Genomic DNA, 23,888 nt, shown 5'->3' with positions numbered 1-23,888 from the left:
TATGCTTTCAGTTTGCACATAAAAATGAAAATCAGAGAATAATGATCTGTAATTACAGCTAATGTTGCTTTAAGTAATTCAAGCCAACATGCCACAATTTTTTCCATAAATTAATCAACTCATTTCTGACAATGTTCTGTTTTTTTATGTAAATTATATATTACATTTGAATCTCATGAATAAGCATATATTTATCACTGATTTACAACAGGGTCTGTTAAAAGTGCACTGATTTCGGAATTATTAAATTGGTTATCCAATAATTAGAATCTGCACACTACTCTGATAGAGTAACGAACATTTCAAATTTCATACAAGTATACACCTTCACCCTAAGGTTAAATTAATAGCAATACTAAATTTAATAAGCTTTAATTGTTTTGAATTACTGCAGACCACAGAGTAATTCAGAATTAAAACAATGTGCATTGAAACACTGTTCCCAATCATTAGCGAATAAAATTTGAATACATAATCAGATGGGAAGCGGACGATTACAAGCATCAGAAAAGCATTAAAATTTGAAAGTTTATTATGTATTTCCTGAAATATGTTGCATAATAATCTGATAACCCAGATAAAGCTCTTTGAATGCTCTCAGAGTAAAATTTTAATGACTTAGCATTATGTATTTGGTTCACATGCGCTTAATCATGAAGCCAAACATACGTTTGTCAATTTCTAAGACTGGTAAGTTCATTTTCACTGATCCTTGCAAGATGCTACAATGTGATTATCAATAAGATCAGCCACTTCATTCTCATCATATTCAAGGAGATCTTGAAGGACTTCTTTGCTGTGTTGCCCTAGCAACGGTGGAGGCAAATGAATTGAGTTGTCTGAATCACTATACTTGACAGCTGGTCCTGATTGCAAGGAAAAAAATGAAAAAACAAACAATTAATCTGATAACTACATAGTCGTTAACCTGACAACTGTAGCCTGGGTAAGGTCACTAGTCTGACAACAGTAGACTGGGTAAAGTCACTAATCTGACAACTGTGCCCTGGGTAAGGACACTAGTCTGAAAACAGTAGCCTGGGTAAGGTCACTAATCTGACAACTGTACCCAAATAAAGTCACTAATCTGACAACTCTACCCTAAGTAATGTTACTAGTCTGACAAGTGTAGACTGGGTTGGGTCACTAATCTGACAATTGTACCCTGAGTAAGGTTACTAACCTGACAATTGTACCCTGAGTAAGGTTACTAACCTGACAACTGTACCCTGGGTAAGGACACTAACCTGACAATTGTACCCTGGGTAAGGTTACTAACCTGACAACTGTACCCTGGGTAAGGTCACTAACCTGACAATTGTACCCTGGGTAAGGTTACTAACCTGACAACTGTACCCTGGGTAAGGTCACTAACCTGACAATTGTACCCTGGGTAAGGTTACTAACCTGACAATTGTACCCTGGGTAAGGTCACTAACCTGACAATTGTACCCTGGGTAAGGTAACTAATCTGACAATTGTACCCTGAGTAAGGTTACTAACCTGACAATTGTACCCTGAGTAAGGTTACTAACCTGACAACTGTACCCTGGGTAAGGACACTAACCTGACAATTGTACCCTGGGTAAAGTTATTAACCTGACAACAGTACCCTGGGTAAGGTCACTAACCTGACAATTGTACCCTGGGTAAGGTTACTAACCTGACAATTGTACCCTGGGTAAGGTCACTAACCTGACAATTGTAGCCTGGGTAAGGTCACTAACCTGACAATTGTACCCTGGGTAAGGTCACTAACCTGACAATTGTACCCTGGGTAAGGTTACTAACCTAACAATTGTACCCTGGGTAAGGTTACTAACCTGACAATTGTACCCTGAGAAAGGTTACTAACCTGACAACTGTACCCTGGGTAAGGACACTAACCTGACAATTGTATCCTGGGTAAGGTTACTAACCTGACAACTGTACCCTGGGTAAGGTCACTAACCTGACAATTGTACCCTGGGTAAGGTCACTAACCTGACAATTGTACCCTGGGTAAGGTCACTAACCTGCCAATTGTACCCTGAGTAAGGTTACTAACCTGACAACTGTACCCTGGGTAAGGACACTAACCTGACAATTGTACTCTGGGTAAGGTCACTAACCTGACAATTGTACCCTGGGTAAGGTCACTAACCTGACAATTGTACCCTGAGTAAGGTTACTAACCTGACAATTGTACCCTGGGTAAGGTTACTAACCTGACAACTGTACCCTGAGTAAGGTTACTAATCTGACAACTGTACCCTGGGTAAGGTTACTAACCTGACAACTGTACCCTGGGTAAGGACACTAACCTGACAATTGTACCCTGGGTAAAGCCACTAATCTGACAACTGTACCCTGGGTTGGGTCACTAACCTGACAACTGTACCTTGGGTAAAGCCACTAATCTGACAACTGTACCCTGGGTTGGGTCACTAACCTGACAACTGTACCCTGGGTAAGGTTACTAACCTGACAACTGTACCCTGGGTAAGGACACTAACCTGACAATTGTACTCTGGGTAAAGCCACTAATCTGACAACTGTACCCTGGGGTGGGTCACTAATCTGACAACTCTACCCTAAGTAATGTTACTAGTCTGACAAGTGTAGACTGGGTTGGGTCACTAGTCTAAAAACAGTAGCCTGGGTAAGGTCACTAATCTGACAACTGTACCCTGGGTAAGGACACTAGTCTGAAAACAGTAGCCTGGGTAAGGTCACTAATCTAACAACTGTACCCAAGTAAAGTCACTAATCTGACAAATTGTACCCTAAGAAGAGTCGCTAGCCTGACAACTCTACCCTAAGTAATGTTACTAGTCTGACAAGTGTAGACTGGGTTGGGTCACTAGTCTGAAAACAGTAGCCTGGGTAAGGCCACTAATCAGACAACTGTACCCAAGTAAAGTCACTAACCTGACAACTGTACCCTGGGTAAGGACACTAACCTGACAATTGTACCCTGGGTAAGGTTACTAACCTGACAACTCTACCCTAAGTAATGTTACTAGTCTGACAAGTGTAGACTGGGTTGGGTCACTAGTCTGAAAACAGTAGCCTGGGTAAGGTCACTAACCTGACAACTGTACCCTGGGTAAGGTCACTAACCTGACAACTGTACCCTGCGTAAGGACACTAACCTGACAATTGTACCCTGGGTAAGGACACTAACCTGACAATTGTACCCTGGGTAAGGACACTAACCTGACAATTGTACCCTGGGTAAGGTTACTAACCTGACAATTGTACCCTGAGTAAGGTCACTAACCTGACAATTGTACCCTGGGTAAGGACACTAACCTGACAATTGTACCCTGGGTAAGGTCACTAACCTGACAACTGTACTCTGGGTAAGGACACTAACCTGACAATTGTACCCTGGGTAAGGTCACTAACCTGACAACTGTACCCTGGGTAAGGACACTAACCTGACAACTATACCCTGAGTAAGGTTACTAACCTGACAATTGTACACTGGGTAAGGACACTAACCTGACAATTGTACCCTGGGTAAGGTCACTAACCTGACAACTGTACCCTGGGTAAGGACACTAACCTGACAATTGTACCCTGGGTAAGGACACTAACCTGCCAATTGTACCCTGAGTAAGGTTACTAACCTGACAATTGTACCCTGGGTAAGGTCACTAACCTGACAATTGTACCCTGGGTAAGGTCACTAACCTGACAACTGTACCCTGGGTAAGGACACTAACCTGACAATTGTACCCTGGGTAAGGACACTAACCTGACAATTGTACCCTGGGTAAGGTTACTAACCTGACAACTCTACCCTAAGTAATGTTACTAGTCTGACAAGTGTAGACTGGGTTGGGTCACTAGTCTGAAAACAGTAGCCTGGGTAAGGTCACTAATCTGACAACTGTACCCTGGGTAAGGTCACTAATCTGACAACTGTACCCTGGGTAAGGTCACTAACCTGACAACTGTACCCTGGGTAAGGTTACTAACCTGACAATTGTACCCTGGGTAAGGTCACTAACCTGACAATTGTACCCTGGGTAAGGTTACTAACCTGACAATTGTACCCTGGGTAAGGACAATAACCTGACAATTGTACCCTGGGTAAGGTTACTAACCTGACAATTGTACCCTGGTTAAGGACACTAACCTGACAACTGTACCCTGAGTAAGGTTACTAACCTGACAATTGTACCCTGGGTAAGGACACTAACCTGACAATTGTACCCTGGGTAAGGTTACTAACCTGACAATTGTACCCTGGGTAAGGTCACTAACCTGACAATTGTACCCTGGGTAAGGTTACTAACCTGACAATTGTACCCTGGGTAAGGTCACTAACCTGACAATTGTACCCTGGGTAAGGTTACTAACCTGACAATTGTACCCTGGGTAAGGTCACTAACCTGACAATTGTACCCTGGGTAAGGACACTAACCTGACAATTGTACCCTGGGTAAGGACACTAACCTGCCAATTGTACCCTGGGTAAGGTTACTAACCTGACAATTGTACCCTGGGTAAGGTCACTAACCTGACAATTGTACCCTGGGTAAAGACACTAAACTGACAATTGTACCCTGGGTAAGGACACTAACCTGCCAATTGTACCCTGAGTAAGGTCACTAACCTGACAATTGTACCCTGGGTAAGGTCACTAACCTGACAGCTGTACCCTGGGTAAGGACACTAACCTGACAACTGTACCCTAGGTAAGGTTACTAACCTGACAACTGAACCCTGGGTAAGGTCACTAACCTGACAATTGTACCCTGGGTAAGGACACTAACCTGACAATTGTACCCTGAGTAAGGTTACTAACCTGACAATTGTACCCTGGGTAAGGTCACTAACCTGACAATTGTACCCTGGGTAAGGTTACTAACCTGACAATTGTACCCTGAGTAAGGTTACTAACCTGACAATTGTACCCTGGGTAAGGTCACTAACCTGACAATTGTACCCTGGGTAAGGTCACTAACCTGACAATTGTACCCTGGGTAAGGTTACTAATCTGACAATTGTACCCTGGGTAAGGTTACTAACCTGACAATTGTACCCTGGGTAAGGACACTAACCTGACAATTGTACCCTGAGTAAGGTTACTAACCTGACAATTGTACCCTGGGTAAGGACACTAACCTGACAATTGTACCCTGGGTAAGGTCACTAACCTGACAATTGTACCCTGGGTAAGGTCACTAACCTGACAATTGTACCCTGGGTAAGGTCACTAACCTGACAATTGTACCCTGGGTAAGGTTACTAACCTGACAATTGTACCCTGGGTAAGGTCACTCACCTGACAATTGTACCCTGGGTAAGGACACTAACCTGACAATTGTACCCTGGGTAAGGTTACTAACCTGACAATTGTACCCTGGGTAAGGTCACTAACCTGACAATTGTACCCTGGGTAAGGTTACTAACCTGACAATTGTACCCTGGGTAAGGACACTAACCTGACAATTGTATCCTGGGTAAGGTTACTAACCTGACAATTGTACCCTGGGTAAGGACACTAACCTGACAATTGTACCCTGGGTAAGGTTACTAACCTGACAATTGTACCCTGGGTAAGGACACTAACCTGACAATTGTATCCTGGGTAAGGTTACTAACCTGACAATTGTACCCTGGGTAAGGACACTAACCTGACAATTGTACCCTGGGTAAGGTCACTAACCTGACAACTGTACCCTGGGTAAGGACACTAACCTGACAATTGTACCCTGGGTAAGGACACTAACCTGACAATTGTACCCTGGGTAAGGTTACTAACCTGACAACTGAACCCTGGGTAAGGTTACTAACCTGACAATTGTACCCTGGGTAAGGACACTAACCTGACAATTGTACCCTGAGTAAGGTTACTAACCTGACAATTGTACCCTGGGTAAGGTCACTAACCTGACAATTGTACCCTGGGTAAGGTTACTAACCTGACAATTGTACCCTGAGTAAGGTTACTAACCTGACAATTGTACCCTGGGTAAGGTCACTAACCTGACAATTGTACCCTGGGTAAGGTTACTAATCTGACAATTGTACCCTGGGTAAGGTTACTAACCTGACAATTGTACCCTGGGTAAGGACACTAACCTGACAATTGTACCCTGAGTAAGGTTACTAACCTGACAATTGTACCCTGGGTAAGGACACTAACCTGACAATTGTACCCTGGGTAAGGTCACTAACCTGACAATTGTACCCTGAGTAAGGTCACTAACCTGACAATTGTACCCTGGGTAAGGTCACTAACCTGACAATTGTACCCTGGGTAAGGTTACTAACCTGACAATTGTACCCTGGGTAAGGTCACTCACCTGACAATTGTACCCTGGGTAAGGACACTAACCTGACAATTGTACCCTGGGTAAAGTTACTAACCTGACAATTGTACCCTGGGTAAGGTCACTAACCTGACAATTGTACCCTGGGTAAGGTTACTAACCTGACAATTGTACCCTGGGTAAGGACACTAACCTGACAATTGTATCCTGGGTAAGGTTACTAACCTGACAATTGTACCCTGGGTAAGGACACTAACCTGACAATTGTACCCTGGGTAAGGTCACTAACCTGACAACTGTACCCTGGGTAAGGACACTAACCTGACAATTGTACCCTGGGTAAGGACACTAACCTGACAATTGTACCCTGGGTAAGGTTACTAACCTGACAATTGTACCCTGGGTAAAGTCACTAACCTGACAATTGTACCCTGGGTAAGGTCACTAACCTGACAACTGTACCCTGGGTAAGGACACTAACCTGACAATTGTACCCTGGGTAAGGTTACTAACCTGACAACTCTACCCTAAGTAATGTTACTAGTCTGACAAGTGTAGACTGGGTTGGGTCACTAGTCTGAAAACAGTAGCCTGGGTAAGGTCACTAATCTGACAACTGTACCCTGGGTAAGGTCACTAATCTGACAACTGTACCCTGGGTAAGGTCACTAACCTGACAACTGTACCCTAAGAAGAGTCACTAACCTGACAACTGTACCTTGGGGTAAAGTCACTAATCTGACAACTGTACCCTAAGAAGAGTCGCTAGCCTGACAACTCTACCCTGAGTAAGGTCACTAATCTTAAAACTTAAACCTGGGCAAGGTCACTAGTCTGACAACTGTAGCCTGGGTGAGGTCACTAATCTTAAAACTTAAACCTGGGCAAGGTCACTAGTCTGACAACTGTAGCCTGGGTGAGGTCACTAATCTTAAAACTGTAGCCTTGGTAAGGTCACTAATCTGACAACTGTAGCCTGGGTAGGGTTACTAGTCTGACAACTGTACCTTGGGTAAGGACACTAACCTGACAATTGTACCCTGGGTAAGGTCACTAACCTGACAATTGTACCCTGGGTAAGGTCACTAACCTGACAACTGTACCCTGGGTAAGGACACTAACCTGACAATTGTACCCTGGGTAAGGACACTAACCTGACAATTGTACCCTGGGTAAGGTTACTAACCTGACAACTCTACCCTAATTAATGTTACTAGTCTGACAAGTGTAGACTGGGTAAGGTCACTAACCTGACAATTGTACCCTGGGTAAGGTCACTAACCTGACAATTGTACCCTGGGTAAGGTCACTAACCTGACAATTGTACCCTGGGTAAGGTTACTAATCTGACAATTGTACCCTGGGTAAGGTTACTAACCTGACAATTGTACCCTGGGTAAGGTTACTAACCTGACAATTGTACCCTGGGTAAGGACACTAACCTGACAATTGTACCCTGAGTAAGGTTACTAACCTGACAATTGTACCCTGGGTAAGGACACTAACCTGACAATTGTACCCTGGGTAAGGTCACTAACCTGACAACTGTACCCTGGGTAAGGACACTAACCTGACAATTGTACCCTGGGTAAGGACACTAACCTGACAATTGTACCCTGGGTAAGGTTACTAACCTGACAATTGTACCCTGGGTAAAGTCACTAACCTGACAATTGTACCCTGGGTAAGGTCACTAACCTGACAACTGTACCTTGGGTAAGGACACTAACCTGACAATTGTACCCTGGGTAAGGACACTAACCTGACAATTGTACCCTGGGTAAGGTTACTAACCTGACAACTCTACCGTAAGTAATGTTACTAGTCTGACAAGTGTAGACTGGGTTGGGTCACTAGTCTGAAAACAGTAGCCTGGGTAAGGTCACTAATCTGACAACTGTACCCTGGGTAAGGTCACTAATCTGACAACTGTACCCTGGGTAAGGTCACTAACCTGACAACTGTACCCTAAGAAGAGTCACTAACCTGACAACTGTACCTTGGGGTAAAGTCACTAATCTGACAACTGTACCCTAAGAAGAGTCGCTAGCCTGACAACTCTACCCTGAGTAAGGTCACTAATCTTAAAACTTAAACCTGGGCAAGGTCACTAGTCTGACAACTGTAGCCTGGGTGAGGTCACTAATCTTAAAACTTAAACCTGGGCAAGGTCACTAGTCTGACAACTGTAGCCTGGGTGAGGTCACTAATCTTAAAACTGTAGCCTGGGTAAGGTCACTAATCCGACAACTGTAGCCTGGGTAGGGTTACTAGTCTGACAACTGTACCTTGGGTAAGGACACTAACCTGACAATTGTACCCTGGGTAAGGTTACTAACCTGACAATTGTACCCTGGGTAAGGTCACTAACCTGACAATTGTACCCTGGGTAAGGTCACTAACCTGACAACTGTACCCTGGGTAAGGACACTAACCTGACAATTGTACCCTGGGTAAGGACACTAACCTGACAATTGTACCCTGGGTAAGGTTACTAACCTGACAACTCTACCCTAAGTAATGTTACTAGTCTGACAAGTGTAGACTGGGTTGGGTCACTAGTCTGAAAACAGTAGCCTGGGTAAGGTCACTAATCTGACAATTGTACCCTGGGTAAGGTCACTAACCTGACAATTGTACCCTAGGTAAGGTCACTAACCTGACAATTGTACCCTGGGTAAGGTTACTAACCTGACAATTGTACCCTGGGTAAGGACACTAACCTGACAATTGTACCCTGAGTAAGGTTACTAACCTGACAATTGTACCCTGGGTAAGGACACTAACCTGACAATTGTACCCTGGGTAAGGTCACTAACCTGACAATTGTACCCTGGGTAAGGTCACTAACCTGACAATTGTACCCTGGGTAAGGTCACTAATCTGACAATTGTACCCTGGGTAAGGTTACTAACCTGACAATTGTACCCTGGGTAAGGACACTAACCTGACAATTGTACCCTGGGTAAGGTCACTAACCTGACAATTGTACCCTGGGTAAGGTCACTAACCTGACAATTGTACCCTGGGTAAGGTCACTAATCTGACAATTGTACCCTGGGTAAGGTTACTAACCTGACAATTGTACCCTGGGTAAGGTCACTAACCTGACAATTGTACCCTGGGTAAGGACACTAACCTGACAATTGTACCCTGGGTAAGGTTACTAACCTGACAATTGTACCCTGGGTAAGGACACTAACCTGACAATTGTACCCTGGGTAAGGACACTAACCTGACAATTGTACCCTGGGTAAGGTTACTAACCTGACAACTCTACCCTAAGTAATGTTACTAGTCTGACAAGTGTAGACTGGGTTGGGTCACTAGTCTGAAAACAGTAGACTGGGTTGGGTCACTAGTCTGACAACTGTACCGTGGGTAAGGACACTAACCTGACAATTGTACCCTGGGTAAGGACACTAACCTGACAATTGTACCCTGGGTAAGGTTACTAACCTGACAACTCTACCCTGAGTAATGTTACTAGTCTGACAAGTGTAGACTGGGTTGGGTCACTAGTCTGAAAACAGTAGCCTGGGTAAGGTCACTAATCTGACAACTGTACCCTGGGTAAGGTCACTAATCTGACAACTGTACCGTAAGAAGAGTCACTAACCTGACAACTGTACCCTGGGTAAAGTCACTAATCTGACAATTGTATCCTAAGAAGAGTCGCTAGCCTGACAACTCTACCCTGAGTAAGGTCACTAATCTTAAAACTTAAACCTGGGCAAGGTCACTAGTCTGACAACTGTAGCCTGGGTGAGGTCACTAATCTTAAAACTTAAACCTGGGCAAGGTCACTAGTCTGACAACTGTAGCCTGGGTGAGGTCACTAATCTTAAAACTGTAGCCTGGGTAAGGTCACTAATCTGACAACTGTAGCCTGGGTAGGGTTACTAGTCTGACAACTGTACCTTGGGTAAAGTCACTAATCTGACAATTGTACCCTGGGTAAGGTCACTAATCTTAAAACTTAAACCTGGGCAAGGTCACTAGTCTGACAACTGTAGCCTGGGTAAGGTCACTAGTCTGACAACTGTAGCCTGGGTAGGGTTACTAATCTTAAAAACTGTACCCTGGGTTAGATCAATAACCTGACAACTGTAGCCTGGGTAAGGTCACTAATCTTAAAACTTAAACCTGGGCAAGGTCACTAGTCTGACAACTGTAGCCTGGGTAAGGTCACTAGTCTGACAACTGTAGCCTGGGTAGGGTTACTAATCTTAAAAACTGTACCCTGGGTTAGATCAATAACCTGACAACTGTAGCCTGGGTAAGGTCACTAATCTTAAAACTGTATCCTGGGTAAGGTCACTAATCTTAAACCTTAAACCTGGGCAAGGTCACTACTCTGACAACTGTAGCCTGGGTAAGGTCACTAGTCTGACAACTGTAGCCTGGGTAGGCTTACTAATCTTAAAACTGTAGCCTGGGTAAGGTCACTAATCTTAAAATTGTATCCTGGGTAAGGTCACTAATCTTAAAACTTTATCCTGGGTAAGGTCACTAATCTTAAAACTTAAACCTGGGCAAGGTCACTAGTCTGACAACTGTAGCCTGGGTAAGGTCACTAGTCTGACAACTGTAGCCAGGGTGAGGTCACTAATCTTAAAACTGTAGCCTGGGTAAGGTCACTAATCTTAAAACTGTAGCCTTGGTAAGGTCACTAATCTTAAAACTGACAAATGCATGCATACCCCCTGGATTAGGTCACTAACCTGACAATTTTACCCTGGGTAAGGTTACTCCCCCAATTAACTACAATACTGTTACCCACGTTCAACTCAATACACAACTAACCTGTCATTCTGACATTTCCTACGGTAGCATGCTGAACTTCTTGCACCATATTATTGTGTTGTACTTGTGGATCATTGAATACTTGCTGCATGTTATTAATTGGACCATAGGGAATACCACAACCTTCAAAGATATCAAGCCATTCTTTTAACGACTTCTGGGAAAATCTATGGACAAGAGCATAACATCATTACAGTAATAAAACTACCGATACATACTAGTCGACTCTCTCAAGTATTCTCAACCACATACAATATTTTTGAAATGCCAAAAGAATATTAAAACACTGTGATGTGCAATATGCAAATGAGTGTCCCCATATATGGATGTAAGCTAAATGAGAATTCAAACTATCCTTATTAATATCACTACATTTAAATGAGAGTCTCTATATATGGATGTAGCTTCAAACTATACTTACCTTATATGTAGAATGATCACTACATGCAAATGAACGTCTCCATATATGGATGTTGCTTCACACTATCCTTACCAAATATGGAGAATGATCACTACATGCAAATGAACGTCTCCATATATGGATGTAGCTTCACACTATCCTTACCATATATGGAGAATCACCAGAAGTGTAGTGGCGATTGGTGCAAAGTTCTAATCCTACTCTAGTACAGATCAAAATGTGAAGAGGTTGAATCCTACCTTGTGTGACTTTGTGTTTTAAAATGAAAATTACTGTCAGTTAAATTTAATTAAAATCAAAACTGACATGCATCTGCAAAACAATATACCTTGCCTTTGTAAAATTTTGTAAAAATTTGAACAAAATCATACAAAAAGTGTTTGAGGAATGAGTATGGTTATACATTTGTATGTGTGACTGAAACTTGTCATGTGGATAGTGATACATGCACTTGAGAAAGCAGGAAGATGGGCTTACCTATCTGACATCGTAGTTATCAAAGTGTTTCTGTTTTCCACTCTCATATGATTCCCTTTGTATCGATTATCTTCCAATAAAAATTCCAATGACAGTAGCTGTAAAAAGCCAAAATGGTTACTATGGAAATAAGACAATAGAATCAATTCCTGAATTGATAGCATCTCGCATTTATCAGAGTTTATGTTGTATAGGTAAAAAACTCAAAAAAGGGCAAAACACATTCAATTATATTCTGCCTTTGTTTCAAATTTGGACAAAATCTGTCAACGTTTAACTAAAAAATATGTCAGACACACCACGAAATAGACTAAACTTTTTCTTACCTTACATACAATTGAAAAATGTTTATCATTACCAGCGCCAACAATCAGGTAAAACCCATCTTTGGTCTTGAAAGCCTAGAAGTACAATAGAGGTAACAATGCCGATTAACAAGACCCCTAAAATTAATTTTATTCAAAACTTACATATTGTTTGATTGACATGTATCCTAAAAAAATACTTCTGTCTGCAATTACTGATTCTTTTATCACCGGTATATGCAACTGCAATAACATGGCGAAGAGTCAAAGCATTCAAGATATCAGGTAGCCAATAAAACTAGATTCAGAAATAACAAATCGTATACCATCTACCATTTATACTATATTTCAATAACAATTTTCTTGAGAAACCAGAGAAATTAGAATTGCATATTGTGCACAGCATTGACCCACCTGGTAAGGAACTATGCTTCCGTGTCCGGTTCCCCAACGTTTAGCTTCTACTCCAGCATTAAGGTAGTTACCTGCTATGTGCGTTAACAGCGCCACCTATAGATAAAAAAGTATTTTCTATAAAAATGAATCAATATACTTTGTCTTTAAGCCTAGTCATAATTTTTGACAAAATTGGTCATAAATTGCATGACAATATTCATTAGTTTATTATGTGCAATCATGAAGCTAATGTCCCATGGTACAATGAAATAGCATTATTTTGCGTGTTACAGTTATGCTTTTTGAGAAACGTGTATTGAAAATTGCTTTTTTTAGAACAATTCCATAGAACAAAAAGAAAAATTGCATTTTTTGACATTTTTTAAATAATTTAGAACAACAAAAAGTACTCCATCATTAACAATATATGATTTTTTTCAGCCTATGTCACCAGGCTAGATTTTGAGATATTGCATAATATCTCTACCATAGAAACCTGTGGTAAAAGTGTTATAATAGTGTCAAAATGGTGATTTTCTACTAAAATACAACTATCAATTTCTCGAAAAAAAGGCTGGTGACACCCAACTTTTTTTAGGTCAATATCCTTATATTGCCTTGGAGTACAATTTATTGCAAAATGAATAAATTCTGGGTTTTTTAATTTATGAGTAGGCTTCTACCTTAAATCAGGCCATCTAGTGGCAAAGTGCTTCCATGTTAGAAATGGATGACACAAAAACTATTCCTTCACTCGTATGTCATTAACTGAACGGCCCTCTGAGTTGCTTTTCATTGATATAAGCGACACATGTTTTCAGACTAATATACACATACAGTAGCTGCTACCAGAAACAGGTTACAAACAGGAGAGAAGGGGGAGGGGGTCTTTAAAGTGCCTGTGAAATGGCTGCTATTTTCACGCCTAAAATTATCAATTAATACATAAATATTATTAATTTTTATGTTTCTAAGCATAAATTATTTTTTTTTAAGTGAAAAAATGCGTCTTGAACTCAGTCTACAGCAACTTTATTTTTTGTATTTTAAAACGAGGCTCCTCATTAGCTATTCATTTCCATGCAGAAATTCCCCTTGTGACGTCAGAAAGGGAAGTCGCATGGCAGCTTGCATTGCCGATACGTGTAAAAAAGGCAAATTTCTTGTGCAGTTTTCTCGTCTTTGACTAAATTGTCACTTATGTACTTGTTCGTCGAGGAAGAACGGGCCATAATGAACACTTGGTTATCAAATTTGTTGCATGTGGTTGAGTTAGATGCGAGATATGTCCGTTCTGGTGTAGCTGGTCACAGTGATGTCACCGTCCCCGGCGCACGTTTGTAAACTATCGCTGAACCTCGGCACTGGACAACTTTCGAGTCGGTAAGAAGTTCTAGTTTTTTTTTTGTTCTAGTTAAGCTTACTGCTCTTTATAAAATATCTTATCGATAACTTCAAAGAAGTATGTGTGAACTCTTTATGCTCGATAAACTTAGATCGCGAATTTCCTCAGAAATATTGCCTGCTCCGTTCAAACGTGCATTGGCATCCATATTGGATTTTCGTTCATGGTCGAAGGCGCGAGTGTCTCGTGTGGCCCGAATATCATCGGCGTTTTACTTTATCACGTTTGATTTTTTTTTTTTTGCACAAATGAAACTCTTATTTTCCCACCATCAACTATTTCTGTGGGCTGCTCTACACACGTAAAATGCCCAATGTTTTTACCTGGCTTCCCTTCACACGAAGCGCGGGTGTGCATTACATCCGCAAGTTTCAACATTTTAAACGTAAATTTGAAAAATGTTTGGTGAAATAAAATTGACTTATTATTATGAAAAGAAAATGAGGAAAAACAAATTTAATTATTTTTCGAATAATCGTTTGAGAGGATTGGGTGGCAATTGCTTATACTTATGTACTAATTAGTAATTGTACATGTGTTTAATATTTTTTTCATCCATAATTCAAACACATATATAACATAATAACTAATAATAGTAAAAAAAGATGCATCATAAAACGAATGAATTACGTATAAACAAATGCCAAATAAAGATTGTGACCTTATTTATTTTCTAAACCTCCACAGGTTAACGAGGGGATACTTGAAGTTCCTTGAAAAAGACTACAGATGTACTACCAGAGCGAGCAGTAACAGATTTATCAATATTTATGTCAGCGAATTATTTAGGACTTAAATTACCAAATCTTGGTTTTTCATAGATTCCAAAATCTGAAGATGTGTTTTCTTTTTTTTCATTGTCACACAGTGTCACTCAATTAAAACCATATACTATAGTAATATTAATCCATGTACAAATTATATTTTATTCACATTATTTTCTTTACATACATACCTCCATGCATACATGTACAGACAATCCAATGTTTACATTGTCATATTTCTTTGTTCATCACAAGTCTAAATAAAATGTGTGAACTGTGTAACGTAGCCGTGTTTTTTATTAGCATAATTGTTGCAGCATCTGGAAATCAACGGGGTTGGTCTGGGCTGCACAGTCAGTCGAAGTGTCGACTTTTACTTCCACGGAACTATCTACCCCTTTATTGTTTGTCAAAATCGGATTTGACGCCTGAATTGTCTTATTATTCAGCAGGTTACTAGGCACGTCACTACATTGTTTTATTTCATCGATCGTCTGAGTCAAAAAACAAAACGAAAAAAACATTCAAAATTAAAATAAAAAGAAAACATATTTTGACATTCTAGACGTTAAACTATAGTGATCAATAAAATAGGGAAATAACTAAAAAAAAACGACAAATCACAGTTACTAAATAAATGACAGCCGCGTGGAAATAGATTCAGTTGAAATGGGTGAACGCGTCGGGTCACGACGAGGACAAGTGCGTGAACTGGCGGCGTTTAATTGGATAACAAAAATAATTGAGAGCAACACGCATACAGACAAATTCAGAGTGGACTCGAGTTTGCGTGATTGTCATACTTATTTACTTGGTGATAACGCATTGACAGCCAAAGCCCGGATTCTTATTCCATAAATGATTTCTAGACATCTCGACCCAAGACACTTCGACCCAAATTGAACATCTCGACCCACCGCATCGACGCGACCCTGTCTCAATGTGGCGACGCGAACCTCTATCTAGTTCAACGTTGATCGACATCTTTTGATTCGAAACTTCGTGTTCTATCTACTAGTATTTCCAATGCGTGTGGTCGGCGCCTTTGATTGCGTTAATTTTGTTTTTTATTCGCGAAATCTATCACTGGCAGCGTTTGTTTTGTCATGTCTCATAACTGAAAGTCCAAGCTGACTTTGTTTTGGCTGTAGGTATGAAAAACGGGTCGGGATTTTTTGGGGTCGAGATGTTCAGTACCCCCATAAATTATTTCGCAGATCAAGCTGGAAGTAAAGTAACAGAGGTGTGAACTCAACATTCAACACCAACCACCGAACAATTCAGAAACTTTTAGCCTGCGAAAATGAAAACAATTAGCAGTGTGTAAGGACTGCGTAATTTCCTGTTTGTCCGACGCGTCGTTTTCGTGTTACTATCAAAAATTATTGATACCTTTACATAAGGCAAACTTAATTGTCTCTATAAAGCGATAATCAGGATGGCAAAACAAGTCGGTGATCATGGGCTGGTTCGGAATCTATTTCTTTCAAAATTGTTGCGCCAGGTTTAAGTTGTCGGCGCTTCTCTTTAAAACCTAGTTGTTTTTTCACGGCCGAAGACAGTTTTTCGAAAAAAGAATCTGAGGTGAAGTGGACACTACATATGACGCTGTAAGGAGAAGGTCCACCCCAACCTTTTCTCGTTGTTTTCACGGCTTTCGTCCACTGACGTCGCACCTTCGGATCGATTGGAAACGTATGAATACTTGCACTATGACTATACGTATTACTGCAACCGCCCACAACACAACGTTTAACCATCATAAACGTTTGTTCTGAAAACAACTTCTAAAAACTCTCTATCTCAAAAAAAAAAAAAAAAATTGACAAAAAAAAGAAATGCCGACCGAAAAATGTATATCGTTTAAAAGTATGTTGAATGACGCAGTGTTATAAAAGTACAACTCAGGAGTATGGCTTCCTCTCATATTTTGGCATTTGGTGGCGCACTTTCGGCGAGAGTCGGAAATCCGGAAACAGTCGACCGTTTCAGGATAGGTGGGCGTGGCTACAGCACGAGATATATCTTAAATTTACTTGGATAGGAGTAACCATTTTGAGGAAAAAAAATCAATAACTGCTCACTTCAGTAGAACACGGATCTAAAATAGTTAACGTGTGGGTGGGCTTTGCACAGGCACTTTAAGTCAAAATAAAGGAACTACTGTCAACAGCTTTAATTTTGTGGGAGAACAATTTTTCACAAAGTAGAAATTTTGTCTTCGTGAATGACGTACATTTCTAGCAATAAAAATAAATTCACGAATCTGCGATGATCATTATAAATTATTGCTCATTTGCATACATGCTTATTCCTCTTGCTCCACTTATACAAATGTAATTTTGTTGCCATGACAATACACTTACCTGAGTTGAAAGTAAATTGCACTCAATTTTTTGTCCTTTCCCTGTTTTATATCTTTGTAATAAAGCAGCCATTATTGCACCGTGTGAGTATAAACCAGTTGACAAGTCAGTCATAGCGACACCAACGCGAGCAGGTTCACCATCCTACAAATGATAAGTGAAATGTATAATTTACGCATAACACTGTAACAAACTTAAATGTGTAAGTCACACTACGAAATATATTTTCATACAATGCATGAAAAATTAATGAATATCAATCCTTTTTGGGCTGGTAATGACTGTCAGAATGCAGTTATATGAAATTGACATATTGTTTTTTTGGATTAAGCATTTGAAAGCATTATCATATCACAGTTGTAAGGAATTGAAAATTAAAAAAATAGGTCGCCTGTCCAATGTACCTGTCCTTAGCAATTCAATTAATAATAAATTAAGATATATTATTTAAAATATAATTTTAATTCATTTCATAGGTCTAAAAATTCAATCAATTCAATTCAAGTCAATTTTCCGAATATTAGCAACTTTGAACTACGTCATTGGTCAGTTACTAAAACTTGATATTTTTATTCACCTGTCCACAGGCAATTTGTACATTCACTTGTCCCAACTGAAATCTCACCGTCTGGGACAGGTGGACAGGCCTGAATTTAGACATACATGTATGTTGATTCCAAAAATAAATTATTCATAAATTATTTTTCAAGTTATTTAACTCTACACAGGAAAAAGTATAAACGGCAATCATAAATGAATGCTTCTGATCACAAAAGAAATGTGTGGAAGAAAAGACATGTAATAATACAACCTTGTAACACCATGTAAGATCATTATCATTATTTATATCTGGATTAAGAACAATCTACACTGTATATCAAAATACTGGTAGATTGAAATATAACACCATATAATAATATAAAACAAAAAAGTATAAAAATACCTGAGGTCCTGTGATATGTAATAATCCTGCCATGGATGCAGCGACGACATCATAACCTGCTCTCTCAGCGTAGGGACCATCTGAACCATAACCTGTATAAGTAACAATACAAGCATGCATGTACTATGAATAATTCTTACGTCAATACACCTTTCTAATAGGTTCATTCGAACAGTATGTTCATCTCAAAATAACATTCTGACCAATAGGGTGATAGAAGCTAATTTTGAGACTCTGACGAGTTATGCTGGCCATGAGTAGATCTATCTAGATAGAAATACGGGCTATCAATATTTATTTAGATACCATATGCTGTTAGAAAGAGTTGACTGTCCAATTTGGATTGTCAAATTAGCATTGGGAAATATATACACGTCGGCAGTTGACACCATTTTTTCCTTCATTTCGGCTTTTAGCAGGCGGTAAGTCAATAGAACAAAAAACTGTATGTTGACTACCACAGTGCACATTGTTGACAAGCAATGATACCATAAATGAAAAACATTTGATTGTTGAACTGGACCATAAACAAATTATTTTTTCAAAGGTGATATTTTCTCATTTTCTCACCTGATATTGAACAGTATATAAGTTGAGGGGCCACTTTATGCAAATCTTCATAACCTAAACCCATTGACGTTAGCTTTCCCGGAACATAATTTTCAACTAAAACATCACATTTCTTGGCTAGCTAGAAAACGTAAAAAATAATAATATGGTGAATACTTTGAAATTCTAAAATTGTGGAGCAATAGACAAGTTTCAGTTTCCCTGATTGCCATGGTTGCTTAGAAAGCATGCATGCGAAGAGAAGTTTAATCAATGACCAGTCACTTTTAGTCAGCAGAAATACACAGTTTTAAGCAGTTTATGATGAAATGACATAAAATATCCACAATAATTCACATTTTTAAAACAAACAGTAAAACGAAAAAATAAGCAGAAACAAACCTCAATAATAATTTGTTTTCCTCTTGGGTCTTTTAAATCTACGGCTAGACTCTTAAATTAAATCAAATAAAGGTGATGTATTCATTCCGTAAGGGTCACATATATATCATTTCCCCGTCGCTCACTGATCCCAATCAGGACTGCACTTATTGCCTTTCCATTATGTTTGTATTGTACACACTATCAGTAAAAACTAGAGCAAAAAACCAACACTTGCTTGTGGTTTGGCAAGACTTGATATTATTCTCATTGATATAGAGGGGGGATTTGCTATCACTATTCAATGGTGAGAATACAAATATTAACCACTTCATTGGCTAAGTAATTTTCACCAATTTTATGGTGAGAACTTGCCCATGGTGACAATTCAAAATGCACAAATGTGATATTTAGGCATTGCAGATGTGATAAATATATGAATCTGTGTGACGAGTCATGCAAACTATTGAAGCTATACAATAAGATTTTGACATTTTACGACTAGATATCATGTAATCAGACATTATGACATTATAACACATTCTGTATACTATTGTTAGTCACATGGCCATGTGTATGTTTCGCTGAATTAACATTTGAGAACATAAAAATTAGTGTTGCCTTTGTAACAACTTTGAATATAATCTGTTAGATGGTGACTAATAAAACAAAGAGAAAACACATACCTTTTTATTTCTATTTATTGAGAGAAAATAACAACTTTGAGAGTCAACAAATGGTGGACCCCATGTTCTGGTTTCATCCCCAACACCTAAAAACAATTATAGTATTCAACATTCATTATTTATGTAGATAACCAATATTACCAGTGTCTTAACAAATAAGTACCAGCTACTGTAAATCAATAAATAGAGGTCTCTGTATATAAATACTCAAGTATTGTTTTTCATATGCTGGAAGTGGTATACAAAAAGTTGTATACAAAAAAGTTAACAAAAATATATAAGAATATATTACTACAATTTATGTTTAACTGGTGGAGATTTGGTCAGCTAAAAATTAAAATGAGAAAAGTAACAACAAATTAATTCTTCATGCCACTGAAACTATTATGAATAAAAACATATCGAAATTTACTCCGGGGATCAATCTTAGAACTTTAGATTACATTACTTTTTTTCGAAATCTGAGACCAAAATTAAACTTGTATTGTATATATATGTATTGAATATTATGTCCATTGTTTCAATCAGAGTTATCAAGGCCACAAAAATGGTTAAAAGCAATCATGTCAAGACCAGAATTTATTCAACCATGTAAATTTTATAACTAATTAAAATGTTTTACCTGGTTTTTCAATTTTAATAATTTCAGCTCCGAGATCACCAAGTATCATAGTAGCAAAAGGACCAGCCAATACCCTGAAATGGTTAGTGGAATGTATTTGAAAATTAAATAGTTGCGTACAATAATACCGGTAGATTTGATTATATTGTTATTAATGATCATGATTTCACGACTAAGATATATTGAATATGGTACTAAACAAGAATGTTTATTTGTCACAACAGTGTAGAGGTATTTTATTTGAATTAAATTACTGTCTTTTGTTTCGAGAAATATTCACTTGGCTTAATTTGAAGAAATTCAATGTTGTAGGGAGTCGCTGGGTTTTAAATTTACTAGTTTGTGAAGACAAAAAATGCATTCTATTTTTAACTTAGCATAATATAAACTGCTTAATTTTCGCTGCTGGGAATTTACTTGATGCGCGAGAAAAAATTTCGAGAAAGTCACTGATTCACAAAAATTTGTCTCTTGTGAAATTTTAATTAGCGCATTTAGCTAACCATCAGTGGAATAAAATCCAGCTAATAATTAAGTCCCAGTACATCACCTTGTTAAGTCCAGTACGCGGATGCCATCAAGAGCTCCCATAGCTTGTGTCGATCCACCTGCAGAAGAAATTAACACATGTGACTATAAAATTCATTTTATCACACTATGTACAGTGAGTTTCATAAAGGCATGAATATTTATAACTGTTTTAAAAATTTCAGATAATGGTTGAAAACAAGTTGATTATTAAAGGGCAGTGATCATCGTGCAGTGCATGTTCAAATTTCATGTAAACAATGTATTTAAACGCGTTGTATATGCCAATATGAGTCCCATATTGAACAGGACCCAGTGTGATGACCACTACCCTTCAATCACAATATCTTTGTGGATTCATACACCAGTATTTAATATCTTTGATGTGCATGGTAGTAAAACGACCAATGATTGAAGGAAACCTGCAATGACTGCCTGCATGTAAATGGTGTAATGTTTCATAACTATTTTATAAATTTCTATAAAAGTATTCATCTCTTTATTAAGCTTACTCTAACTATCTACAAAAGCAAGGAATAAATTATATAACATTAAATAAACTTTTATTAACTAAACTAACTACTGTAAAACATGTTGAAAAAGCGACATGCAATTTTAGTAAATCGCTCTTGTTATAGTTGATTTCCTGTTTTCACAATACGTTTATTTTTTTGTGTAAATTTACTTTTTAATATTGTGTATCTATCATGTCAGTACTTTTTTTGTGTGTGTTGTTTACAACGCGTGTGTGTGGAGAAAAAAGACGTTGTTTGGTGACCATTTTTGAATTTATAATAAAGTCATTAGCGACATCTTGAATTAGCGAATCAGTTTTCTCTAAAAAAACATGCTTGCAAAAAAGACATGTTTTACAGTATATAAAAACTGTATCAAAAATTATCAGAAAATAATATTGAGAATATTTTATGTTCCACTGTTTATTTGGTGGATTAAAAATAGACATAATTACTGAAGAAAAAAAAAAAGACATGAATATGAATAATCATCTAAAAATTACCTGGGTCATTATATCCGTGAGACCCATGGACGCTCGGTACGTTCTTGAAATGACACACACAAACTTAGAGAATGCTTCGTTATGTAATTTGTATTTGTTTGTTTCACCCATACCTTCAGTAAGGGGAGAATGTGGACAATAAACTTATGTTATTATTACTGGAGCTGAAGATAGGGAGGATGTACTGACTAATTACCCCTCCCCCGCGTTAATTCCACTTATTACCCCCCAAAACGTGCCGAGCGCCTGTGTGCCACACCGACCCGACGTGAGCCAGTGACACACGTACGTCGTTCACGTTTATCATATGGATCCACCCCGTGCCAAGGGAGATCGGTGTCTGCAGGCTTACGTTCACAATATTTACCTGTAGAATATCTTCTCTTCACCACCCAATCACGAGAAATAGCCGACCCAACCTGTCTCCAAAGCCGGGACAGTTTCACCGGTCTTGTCAACATAGTAAACCTGCAACAAGCCATTTTGCCGGCCATATTTTGTTTTTAGAGGGGCTATAATTTGTAGAACGTTGCTCGTCAAAAGAGTGCCACTCGTTATCATCATACAGAATTATAATTATCGCTCTAATCAAATTTATTCAAGCTAATAATTTGATCTGTAAGGTTTAAAACACGATTATTCAACACTCGTTTAGACAACTTGGTTCGAATTCAGGTGCTATCTGTATTTTAATGCATCTGTGCGTTGTGACCCCATTGACCTCGATATTCTGACTGGTTAATAAAGTTGATGTTTTATTGGTAAAATTCTAGACGAGGGACACACTCGTTCTTCACAGAAGGTCCATGTTTAAAACAACAACAAGTGTGATGTATTAACCCTTTCACAACTAGACTTTCTCGCCCAATTATTTCTGCACTTTTATTTTTTATATTGTTCAATGGTTTTGGAAAAGAACCAACATTTTGGTACCAACAGACAAAATTTTAGTCAATTTTCAGTTTTTACTCAACAAATTGGGCTATTTTCGTCCCAATGTTTTGAACGAAAGTTCACATTATAATTTTGTGAAGATGGAAATCGAGGTGAAAAGGTTAATGCCAGAAATACCCTACGCTGATGTTTGATTTATTGCAGTCGCACATGTTAACAACGTTCTCAAATATAAGGCGTTGTGAAAACGACGTATTTCATCCAATGAGAACACCACTGTCGAAGCTAACCCTAATGAATGTGATCGATAGTAAAAACAATGAAAACTACAGAATAAATTGAGAGAGAAAAAATCATAGTCTATTATGAGAAAATATTAACGGTGCGTCTATCGAAGCCTGTCAAGGAATTACAGTACACGTACGATATAAACGTAATTGTGTGAACACAATTATTTTATTTCACAGAGGCGGTGGTCGTCGCGCCACGTCCTGTTCGATATGAACTCATAGTTAGGAGAAAATACATTGTTTACATGAAATTCGACTACGCGTTGCGCGACGACCACCACCATCGGACTTATTGTACGGGGTCATGGTTGAAGTCATTAGAAGACAACTTAGAAATGTACACTAAATGTAATATAGATAATATAACAATACAAGAACTGATAATTTCAATCAGAGAATATTACACTAACGCATGGAACAATGACAATAAAAGAGATGATGCAAAACTGCGCACTTACAGTACATACAAAACCACACTAGACATGGAACATTACATAAAAGCACATAGATAACAGACATTAAATCAACATGCTAGCATGATTTAGAACAAGTAGTCACAAACTAGCTATAGAAACAGGAAGGTACACAAAACCAAAAGCACTGATAAAAGACAGATTATGCATCCACTGTAAAGAAATAGAGGATGAATTACATCATTTACTAGAATGTAAACTGGTACACAGAACACAGAGATGACATATATAATATCCTTAAAGAAATTAACAGTGATTACCAAAACTTAAACAAAAAAAGAACAATTTAAACTAA

The 23,888-nt window shown here is 38.7% G+C and overlaps 1 protein-coding gene and 1 long non-coding RNA gene across 2 annotated transcripts; one reads left to right on the top strand and one right to left on the bottom strand.

The window, feature by feature from the left end:
• Nucleotides 1–494: 494 nt before the first annotated feature.
• LOC100367923 (succinyl-CoA:glutarate CoA-transferase-like) lies at nt 495–22,428 on the bottom strand. Its single transcript, XM_002734704.4, has 13 exons — nt 22,304–22,428; nt 20,941–20,998; nt 20,391–20,464; nt 19,769–19,854; nt 19,104–19,154; nt 18,723–18,843; nt 18,153–18,244; nt 17,210–17,353; nt 12,693–12,788; nt 12,300–12,374; nt 11,974–12,071; nt 11,076–11,242; nt 495–866 (listed from the first exon to the last, which is right to left on the bottom strand). The coding sequence occupies exons 1-13, from the start codon at nt 22,416–22,418 to the stop codon at nt 703–705; spliced, it is 1,341 nt and encodes a 446-aa protein (XP_002734750.2). The 5' UTR covers nt 22,419–22,428; the 3' UTR covers nt 495–702.
• Nucleotides 13,778–15,125, top strand: LOC146740864 (uncharacterized). Its single transcript, XR_014929913.1, has 2 exons — nt 13,778–14,057; nt 14,767–15,125. It is a non-coding gene; the product is annotated as an uncharacterized LOC146740864 (long non-coding RNA).
• Nucleotides 22,429–23,888: the final 1,460 nt, after the last annotated feature.

The sequence above is a fragment of the Saccoglossus kowalevskii genome, chromosome 7, assembly GCF_978046115.1.
Source record: "Saccoglossus kowalevskii chromosome 7, keSacKowa6.1, whole genome shotgun sequence".
Lineage (NCBI taxonomy): Eukaryota > Metazoa > Hemichordata > Enteropneusta > Harrimaniidae > Saccoglossus > Saccoglossus kowalevskii.
Note: the sequence above shows the minus strand (reverse complement) of the source record. Positions and strands in the feature narration are given on the sequence as shown.